The sequence below is a fragment of the Macaca fascicularis genome, chromosome 17, assembly GCF_037993035.2.
Source record: "Macaca fascicularis isolate 582-1 chromosome 17, T2T-MFA8v1.1".
NCBI lineage: Eukaryota > Metazoa > Chordata > Mammalia > Primates > Cercopithecidae > Macaca > Macaca fascicularis.
In genome coordinates, this window is record NC_088391.1 from 68,765,619 (window position 1) to 68,776,840 (window position 11,222).

At 36.2% G+C, this 11,222-nt stretch overlaps 1 protein-coding gene across 8 annotated transcripts in view; it reads left to right on the forward strand.

Moving 5' to 3' along the window:
- The window catches only part of SLAIN1 (SLAIN motif family member 1), a 66,213-nt gene extending 56,268 nt beyond the window's left edge, over positions 1-9,945 (forward strand). For all 8 annotated transcript variants that reach the window (XM_045377380.2, XM_045377381.2, XM_065533341.1 and 5 more), the window contains 2 exons: positions 6,560-6,842; positions 8,861-9,945. In XM_045377380.2, coding sequence (XP_045233315.1) covers positions 6,560-6,842; positions 8,861-8,936 — 359 coding nt within the window. In that variant the 3' untranslated portion in view covers positions 8,937-9,945. The remainder of the gene's footprint in view (positions 1-6,559; positions 6,843-8,860) is intronic.
- Positions 9,946-11,222: the final 1,277 nt, after the last annotated feature.

Genomic DNA, 11,222 nt, shown 5'->3' on the forward strand with positions numbered 1-11,222 from the left:
AGCTCTTCTCCCTCAAACTTAGTTTTGGGTGTCAAATTGTATCTCCCTAACATGCAGTGGTCTTTCATTTCTTTGTTTTAGTTCCTAACAACCAAGTGACATCATTTACTCTGTACAAGGAACAGTGCTAACTAGTTTATATTCATTATCTTATTTAGTTCTACCAACAACTCTATGAATTAGTTTCTACTGCCATTCTTATTTTGTGGAAGAGGGAACAGTTCTGACAGGTTAAGGAACAGTTTGTCCAAGGCCATGCAGGTGGAAGAGCAGAGAGGCAGACCTAGGTCTGGTTACTCCCAGAGCTTATGCTTTTAACTGTTAGGATATTCTAGCTCCACGTGTTGTTCTTCTCTGCTTAGCATTCTTCCTTTTCCTTCTTCGTTCAGTTTACTCCTATTTACTTTTATAATACAGTCCAAATACCATGCCCTTGGAAGTTTTCATTGCTTACTTGATCACCCTAACACACTTTCTCAAATACCCCCCAAACAATGCTAGAGTGGATTAGATTTTTGGTGCTTACCTCTGTTATTCAGTGTACCATGTTTTACCATTAATGTATTTGTCTTCCTTACTAGATTGTAAGCTCCCTCTGGGCTTGGACCATCATTTATTTGATTTTCTGTTCCCAGTGCCTGACATGTTACCTGAACATAAGGAACTCAGTGAATGCTTGAATGAATGCCACAGGATTCTATGTTAAGGCTTGACCTGTTAAATATTTGAACCAATGACTTGTATAAGGACACGGAAACAACCTATGAAATTTGCTAATGGTGGAAACTGAGAGAACTAATAACTGATTTTATGTCAGGAGGTTACAACAATGGGCTAAATGTATCATGAAGAAACTTAGCTGATAGAAATATACAATTCTATATCTGAATTACAAAAATCAGTAGTGTACCAGCCTAGACCACATGATGAAACCCCGTCTCTACAAAAAATACAAAAATTAGCCAGGCGTGATGGCCAATGTCTGTAGTGCTAGCTACTTGGAAGGCCAAGCTAGGAGGATCACTTGAACTCAGGAGGTTGAGGCTACAGTGAGCTGAGATTGCACCACTGCACTCCAGCCTGGGCAATAGATAGAATGAGACCCTGTCTTGGAAAAAGAAAAAAAGAAAATCAATAGTGTAAGTGCAGGATGAGAGAAATACAGTTTTGAGAATAGCGAATATGGTAACAATTAGGAATTTTTGTTGACTCCAACTCAGTGTGTATTAATAGCAGATTTGAGTGCCAGAAAAGTGTATGTAACCCAAAATAGAATGTACACTGCAAAGAATGTTCAGTTTTGATTGAAGTGCCCCCAAAATGATGGGAAATGTCAAAAGGATACAGGAACCAAGTAGAGGGAATCTCCTAATGGCCAAATATGGGACAGTTTGAGCCACAGAGTAAATAATTATGGTAATGGATTATAACTGATGGAATAAAATAAATATGCATGGATTCATACTTAATTGGATAAATAGAAAGAGGGGAACATCTTCTTTGTAGTAGATTCTAATTCATACATGTAAAAGAAATGAGGAAATTATAAAAATCATCATTTCTAAGTCAAGCATAATACTGAGAGAAAGCCCCCAAGAAGAATAATAATGTGTAGGAGAAAGAGGACTCCCATAACTTTTGTTTCAAATCTTAAGATTATGCTCTCATTTACTTTCATTTCTGAGCATTCTAAGCCACTGTTATTTCTGCATTCTAAATTCTTATCATGACAATTACTAGTTCTGGGCCATTTTGCTTTCAGGAAAGAACAGAGGTAGGATAGAGAGTTGGAAAGGCTGCAAGTATAGAAGGAGGAACACAGTTGTAGTCAAAGACCCGGTTTTGGGTCTTTTCTTAATAATAAACTTTTTGGAAAGTTAAGCATTCTTTATCAGTCTCGTTTTCTCATTTGTAAAATTAGGATTATGCCTATTAATTTTAACTAATTTCTCTTATGTGTGTTTTTTTTTTTAAATCAAGGGTGGTGATATATGTTATATGTAGGAGAGATAGTAGGATTGTATTCCTGAATAAACTGTTCTGGAATTTCATTGACTCTGTAGATCAATTTTTGGAAGATCTTAACAATATTAAGTCTTTGCATCCATTAATGTGGAATAGTCCTTCATTGACTTAGGTCTTTAATTAATCAGTGAAGTTTTGTAGCTTTCTATATAGAGGTTTTGTGTTTCTATAGTTAAAGTAATTTCTAGGTATTGTGATTTTTATTAAGTAGTGTTTTTGTAAATATTTCCTCAGGTTTCTTTCAGTTTCTACTAGTTTGCTGGTATTTTGAATAGAATTGATTTTTGTGTTTTGATATTGAATCCAGCAACTTTGCTAAATTAATATCTCCTAATAGTTACCCAACATAGTGAGTGCATATGATCACCAAAACATGTTCAAGAAGGTTCACAAAACCCCAAATTAGAAATAACCTAGCTTTCTGTCATCAGGGGAATAATCACATTCATACAATGGAATACTGCTTAGTAACACAGCAACACAGGTGAATCTCACAGACAAAGTGTCTAGTGAAAGAAGCCAGATTAAAAGGTTAACATACTAGTAAGTCTGTTCCTAGGAATTTCCTCAAAATAGGAAAAAACAGTCGTTGTGATAAAAGTGGGAATAACACTTACCTTTGGAGGAGTTTTGACTAGGAAGAGGCATGAGAGAGCCTTATAAGGTGCTGGTGATGCTTTTTATCTTGATAGGAGGAGTGGTTACATGAACATGTTCACTTTGAACATTCACTGAGCTTAGACTTAAGATATATGTATTTTATGTATATTATGCTTCAGAAGAAATTGAGCCAAATTCATGTATTGAAGGTTTTTTAAAAATTAACTTTTTAAAAGCAGTTTTCAGCTTATAGAAAAATTGAACAGGAAGTACAGAGAATTCCCATATAATCCCTCACCCTCTGTATCCTCTTAGTTTCCCCTATTATTAACATCTTGTGTTAGTGCAGTAGACTTGTTACAGTTGCTGAACGAGTATATTAAAAAATTGCATGGTTAAAAACTAGCAAATTAAGGCATTACAGAATTGGTTAGAAAGAATCTTAGAGATGATTTGTCAACCAAGAGAACTTTGCTGTGTCACGAAGCTAAATGGGAATACAGCTAAGGGAGAATCTTATATAGACCTTATTTTTTATAAAGTTTTTTGACTACTATACACATATATCGGCATTTCTTTTTTTTTTTTTTTTCCTTATTTCAATAGTTTTTGGGGTATAGCTGGTTTTTGGTTACATGGATGAGTTCTTTAGTGGTGATTTCTGAGATTTTGATGCACCTGTTACTGAAGCAGTGTACACTGTACCCAGTATGTAGTTTTTATCCCTCAGCACCCTCCCAAACTTCCCCACAAGTCCCCAGAGTCCATTATCTCCTTCTTATGCCTTTGCATCCTCATAGCTAAGCTCCCACTGACACGTGAGAACATACGATATTTACTTTTCCATTCCTGAGTTATTTGATTTAGAATAATGGCCTCTAGCTCCATCCAAGTTGCTGCAAAATATTACTTTGTTTCTTTTTATGGGTGAGTAGTATTCCTTGATGTATATATACCACATTTTCTTTATCCACCCGTTGATTGATGGGCACTTAGGTTGGTTCCATATCTAAGCCATTGCAAATGGTGCTGTTATAAACATGCGTGTGAATGTGTCTTTTTTTCATATAATGACATCTTTTCCTTTGGGTAGATACCCAGGAGTGGGATTGCTGGATCAAATGGTAATTCTACTTTTAGTACTTTAAGGAATCTTCATACTGTTTTCCATAGTGGTTCTACTAATTTACACTCCCATCAGCAGTGTAAAAGTGTTCCCTTTTGCCATGTCCACACCAACATCTGTTGTTTTTGACTTTTTAATTAGGGTAAGGTGGTATCTCATTGTGGTTTTAATTTGCATTTCCCTAATGATTAGTGATGTTGAGCATTTTTTCATTTGTCTGTTGGCTGTGTATCTTTTTTTGAGAAATATCAATTCATGCCCTTTGCCCACTTTTTGATGGGGTTACTTTTTTTTTTTTTTTTCTTGCTGATTTATTTGAGTTCCTTGTAGATTCTGGCTATTAGTCCTTTGTCAGATGCATAGTTTGCAGATATTTTTTTCTACTCTGTGAGTTGTCTGTTTACTCACTGATTATTTATTTTGGTGTGCAGAAGCTTTTTAGTTTAATTAGGTACCGTTTATTTATTTTTGTTTGAGTTGCCTTTGCTTTTGGGATTTTAGTCATGATTTCTTTGTCTAAGCCAATGTCCAAAAGACTTTTTCCAATATTATCTTCTAGAATTTTTATGGTTTCAGGTCTTAGATTTAAGTCTTTGATCCATTTTGAGTGGATTTTTGTGTAAGGTGAGAGATGAGGATTCAGTTTCATTCTTCTACATGTGACTTGCCAGTTTTCCCAGCACCGTTTACTGAATAGGGTGTCCTTTCCCCAATTTATGTTTTTGTATGCTTTGTCGAAGATCAGTTGGCTGTAAATATTAGGGTATATTTCTGGATTCTTTATTGTTTGGTCTATGTGCCTATTTTTATAGCAGTACCATGCTGTTTTGGTAACTGTAGCCTTGTAGTATAATTTGAAGTTGGTTAATGTGGTGCCTCCAGATCTTTTTGCTTAGTCTTACTTTGGCTATATGGGCTGTTTTTTGGTTCCATATGAATTTTAGGATTGTTTTTTCTGGTTCCACGAAGAATGATGGTGGTATTTTGATAGAATTGCATTGAATCTGTAGATTGCTTTGGGCAGTATGGTCATTTTACAATATTGATTCTTCCAATTCATGAGCATGGGATGTGTTTTTGTTTGTGTCATTTGTGATTTCTTTCAACAGTGTTTTGTAGTTTTCCCTGTAGAGATTTTTCACCTCCTTGGTTAAGGATATTTCTAAGTATTTTATTTTGTATTTTACAGATGTTATAAAAGGGATTGAGTTCCTGATTTAATTTTCAGCTTGGTGGTTGTTGGTATATAGCCGTGCTACTGATGTGTGTACATTGATTTTGTATCCTGAGATTTTACCGAATCCATTCATCAGATCTAGGAGCTTTCTGGATGAGTCTTCAGGGTTTTCTAGATATACAATCATATCATTGGCAAACAGTGACAGTTTGACTTCCTCTTTTCCAATTTCGATGCCCTTTATTTCCTTCTCTCCTGTAAGTACTCTGGCTAGGACTTCCTGTGTTATGTTGACTAGAAATGGCGAAAGTGGACGTCCTTGTGAAGGATGTTTTGTTCCAGTTCTCAGGGGGAATGCTTTCAACTTTTCCCCATTCAATATGATGTTGACTATGGGTTTGTCATATATCGCTTTTATTACTTTGAAGTAAGTCCCTTCTATGCCTATTTTGTTTTTATCATAAAGGGATGCTGGATTTTATCAGATGGTTTTTTTGTATCTATTGAGATGATCATATAGTTTTTGTTTTTAATTCTGTTTATGTGATGTATCACATTTACTGATTTGCCTATGTTAAACCATTTCTGTATCCCTGGGATGAAACCTGCTTGATCATGATGTGTTATCTTTTTGATAACACACGTATCAGTATTTCTGTGTATAGATTTTGCCTTGTATACTTGCGCAAATTTTTTTAAGGAAAAACTAAATTTAAGGAAATATTTTCAAGAGATGATAAATAAAACCATAGATACTTTTTTTTGGGTTTTTTCCCCCTTATATTTATTTCAAAAAAGTATTTATCATATATTTTATGATTAAGTAAATTCAACTGTTTTAGAAAACAGGGTATGTCCATGTTTAACCATGTTGCAAGTACTAGGCAGCAAAGGCTTGGGTAGTTAGTAGGCAGAATCTGTGCATAAGTTTCTGTTAAATTTGATTGTTTTTCTTGGAGAAAGGGATTAAAAAATTTAAAAACTTCTGCCTACCAGTTTGTTACCTTTTAATGTGAAACGATACACAAAGTTGGGTCAGTATATAGATGAAATTTTTAAGGGTTCTTACCCAGAGAGTTCCCGGTTCCCTTCATTTTATAAGTTTTGCTACTATTATATATGTAATAATGCCCAGCAACTCAAAGAGAGATAAATGACGTATGAATATTATTTAAGGAATATATCTGTAATAAACTGTTTGTACCTACAGATACCACCTCTGTCTTCTTTTCTATAATAACAACTATTAAAATATCTCCTCATTTTGTTTTCATGGAACCACCACCAAAGCAAGCATCAAGAAATCCTAATTTCTAGCAAGCAAGCAGGGAAGACTTTGTCTTGTAAGAACTCAGAGATCATCACATTTGTAAAGGAAAGGAGGCTGTGCTTAGAACTGGCTTCTGCATATAGCCAGGCACTTCAAAATGTGGCTCATGGACAGACCAGGAGATCCGTATCAAGGATTAGAATTTTCCATGACTCAGTGCCATCTGGTGCCTATATTCCATTTATCTCCTTCTGTGTATATTGTACTCTCAGGCATAATTGGCTCTTCTGAAAATAGCACACATTTCCTAAGTTGGATAGTGGTAGAAGCTCGCTCACATGAATATCATTTTCTCTTCTAGTTCCATCACCAGGACAGCTTCAACACAGAGTCCACAGCGTGGGGCATTTCCCAGTGTCTATCCGACAACCTCTTAAAGCCACAGCCTATGTGAGTCCAACCGTTCAAGGCAGCAGTAACATGCCTGTATCAAACGGCTTACAGCTGTATTCCAACACAGGAATCCCCACACCGAACAAAGCTGCAGCTTCTGGGATAATGGGTCGCAGTGCACTCCCAAGACCTTCGTTGGCAATAAATGGGAGTAACCTGCCTCGAAGCAAAATTGCACAACCTGTTAGAAGGTAAGAATCTTTATTTGCATAATTTCATTTGCAGTTTGGAACTAGAAACTGCTCCAGACACACGCTGACCTTTCCTTTGGCGCACTTTAACCTTAGTAAGTCACTACCCTTTGTGGCCTGACTTGTGCTCTCCTCCCTTTGAAAAGTGATGGATATCCCTGTGTGGGTCAGGTCCCTTTCTCTCTGATATCATTTTCTTCCCCTACTCCCTCATCACTATCACTCCTAACACTTTTGCTTTTACCAGACAAGCTCTGTCTCCAGAGCTTTTGTAGCTTTCTTCTCCCAAGTTACTTGCACGGCTTGCTCTGTGCCTCCTTCAGGTCTTTGCTCAGACGGCAGCTCTATCCAAAAATTGTAGGGCAGGGGGAGTTGACTCTTTGGTTCATTGCTGTGTGTCCCCAATGCCAAGAACTATGCCCAGTATGGGTAGGATCTCAAATATTTGTTGAATCAGTCATTTTTAATGAAAATATGGAAAAATGTGTCAGGCATATGTGCACATGCACACCCTCCTCCCACACATTTATGGTTTGAAAAGCATCTTAATGACATTCACCTGGGGCTTTATCAGCTTATGTTGGTAAGTTCAGTATGGTTCAGGTAGAAATTTTTTTTTCCCCTTCAAAGTTTCAGAGTTTTTTTTTCTACTTCAAAGGACATTTTAGTCCAGCTCTTGGTCATGATGTACCTTCTTGAACTGAATATTATGGAGTGTCTTATATTAAAAATCCATAAAAGTGGTTTGAGGAAAGATTGAGGAAATAAAGACAGTAAATACAGACAGCTCTTTCAAGAAATTAGGATATGAAGGAGGAGAAGGAGGAAACATAGTAAAAATTTGAAAGAGGTGGAACAAGCAATTTTTTCTGTCTTTATGCATTTATGGATATATAAATAGTTCTGTTTTTTGTTTAGAAGTAATGGATGCTCAGATCAACAACAAATTTCGAAAAACAGAAACTGTTGAAAAATAGAAAAGTAAAGACTGACCCATAATCCTACTACCAGATAGAAACAATTTTGGTACATGTTTATTTATTCAGTAATTTTTGGCTTATTCTGCTTTGTAAATGCCGAGCTGCGTCATCATGCTGATGGCTGACTAGAATCACATTATTTGATATATATGGTTATTATAGACCATACATTATTTATCCTTGAATTTGTGTCTCCAAACTAAACACTTGGAAAGGTCACTGCTAGACAATATAAGATGGTCTGTTTCCCCAAACTTAAGCAAATACTAGGTATTATTCCTTTTAATTTTTTTTAATTTAAATTTTTTATTTTATGTATTTTTTTAGAGACAGGGTCTTGCTCTTTTGCCCAGGCTGGAGTGCAGTGGTGTGGTCATAACTTGTTGTAACCTCAAACTCCTGGGCTCAAGTGATCCTCCTGCCTTGCTAGGACTATAGTGCATGCCACCACTCCCAGATAATTTGAAAAAAAAATTGTAGAGATAAAGGTCTTGCTGTGTTGCCCAAGCTGGTCTTGAATGCCTGGCCTCAAGTGTTCCTGTTGCCTTGGCCTCCCAAAGTGTTGGGATTATAGGTGTGAGCCACTGCACTCAGCCGAAGGTTCTTTTTAAATGTTTTGCCAACATGATAGGCAAATCTTTAATTACTAATACGATTTTGAAAGTTTATTCGTATTCATTTGCTGTTTGTATTCAACAGAGTAACCATTTATGTTTTTAGGCCATTTTTCTAGCCAGGAGTCTGTATTTTCTTATTTTAAAATATGTTTTACACATTAAGGGTATTGGCCCCTTTATTTATGTTGGAAATTTACTTGTGCAAATACAACACGCATGACACTCTGCCATGAACTGGGGCTTTGGGAGATAAGCATGCAGTGAAGACCCGTAAGTGTGAACCACAAGGTACACTTGAGATATTGCCAATGGCTTCTCGTTACTGCAGTGGAGGAGCATAGATGGGAGAGTAGGTCAAAGTAAGTAATGTGACTTACAGGATTATTAACAATCTCTCTGTGTTTTTCTTGTCTCTTTTTAGTTTTCTTCAGCCTCCAAAGCCTCTGTCTTCACTCAGCACTCTGAGGGATGGAAATTGGAGAGATGGTTGCTACTGATGCAGTTTTATGTACCCTTGAGAAATGGGAAAGAAGTAAAAATGAGGGTTGTGTTACCTAGCTGGCTGGGTAGCAGTGGATGTTGGGATATTCTTTCCCTTTTGTGTTTTAATATATTTACTGCATTGTTTCTCAATGGACCAGTCACCAGAGACTAATTATTGCACTTAAATATTTGCCTGAGATACTGCAACAGTCTCAAACCCATGGTTGCAGTATTGTGACACTTAGATCTAGGAAGTTTTTGTAGAACTGCTCTGTACCTGAATACTTTTTGAGAGAATTGAGATGTATCAATAATGCTTTGCCATAGAAGTTTTTTAAAGTAACTTGTTCAATTTACTTACGTGTTCTAAACATCTTTCCATTACATGTTCTGTATTTTAATACATTGCATATTGACAACTAGGTTCTATAATGTATGCTTTGAAATTTACTTTTTTATAGTTTACAGGAATTTTATTTTTTGTGCCTATTTCTTTTTACACCTATGTGAACCACTATGGAACAACTTAAATTTTGTGCCATAAAAATATTTTTGTGGTAAGGTACTATTTTTTTAGCTCTAGGGATATATCAGCAAAAACACATCATGCAATTTGAGAGACATAATTTTGTGTTGAATGAGCACAACATAATTTGAAGCATTGCAAGGAGATAGCCAGACAGCAGAATTAAATGGTCCTGTCTTTTTCATTGTTAATTTATTGTCATACATGGGTTTCATATTTATAACGGCATCATGAGCTCATTGCACTTAATACCTGCAATGTTTGCTACTGTACCACAATTGATTTTCAATACTTTATTACAAAGGATGAAACTGTAATGTTTTATTAACAATGCTTCTGGAAATGAATGCATTTTAAAGCAAATAAATCTTTTTGATAGACCTTTTACAAAATCCATTTGCACTAATGAATGCTTTCTTATGGCATATAACTTAATATTTGTTACTGTGTACACTGCTGTTTTGGAATGTTCAGAAATAAAGACTCTATTTCAGCAATACCAGATCATGCATGAATGTGCAGCATAAACAGTATAACTACACATGTGTTTCACTACAATTGTGAAAATGGTTATTGTTACCCTGTTCTCGTGCAGGGCATTTATATCTTAAGCAGGTAGACTTAGAATATTCACATTCATAAAATTATTTTTCTTTTCCCAAATATTCCTGATAAGAAATGTGTGATTTTCTTACATCAGTTAGGTAGATTTACAGTGAGGTTTAGGTTCATTTAAAGAGGCCACTAAAACTCACGCAGCATGTCGCTGAGAAACACATTTACAGATGAACATTGTCAGTGGAGATTTTATTTTATTTTGTAGGAGTTGAATTTGAAATACTTTCTCAGTGTCAGTAAAATAGCAAAGTGCTAGCCTTATTCTACATTATATTTGATAAATGTTGGAAAACTTTACTTGAAGGTACTGTGGGAAGTTTACGCAAAGTTTTTATGTTAGGTTTTAAAATGGAGTTCTACCTATAGTCATTAGAGGTTTTTAGTTTTTTTAAAGTATACCTTTGTATGTAATTCTGTCTAGAACTAAAAGGAATGTTTGTTTAAATAACTTGCACTTTAAGTGGAATGTGACCTAGAGGAGTTGAGATATGAAAAGGGAAGTAATATTTATTAAGCATCCCTTCAGTCAAAAGAACTGTGCAAGATGTTTTATATACATTTATCTAGGTCTAACTTTCACCTACTATTATCACCATTTTAAAGATGAAGACACAAGTCCCACAGAGGTGACTATTTGTCAGTTTTTTGCATCACTATAAAGGAATACCTGAGGTTGGGTAATTTATAAAGAAAAGAGGTTTAATTGGCTCATGGTTCTGCAGGGTGTACAGGAAGCATGGTGCCAGCATCTGCTTGGCTTCTGGTGAGGCCTCAGAAAGCTCATAGTCATGGCAGAAGGCAAAGGGGGAGCTGGTGCATCACATGGCGAGAGTGACAGCAAGGGGTGGGGTGGGGTTTCCACACTTTTTAAAAAACAACCAGATTTGTGCGAACTCAGAGTGAGAGCTCACTTATCACCCAGGAGATGGCACTAAGCCATTTATGAGGGATCTGGCCCCGTGATCCAATCACCCTCCACCAGGCCCCACCTCCAACATTGGGGGTCACATTTCAACATGAGATTTGGAGGGGACAGATATCCAAACCATATCGTTGTGCCCTGGCCCCCAAGTCTCATGCCCTCCTTGGATTGCAAAATGTAATCTTCTCTTCCCAACAGTTGCCCAAAATGTTAATTCATTCCAACAACAAGTCC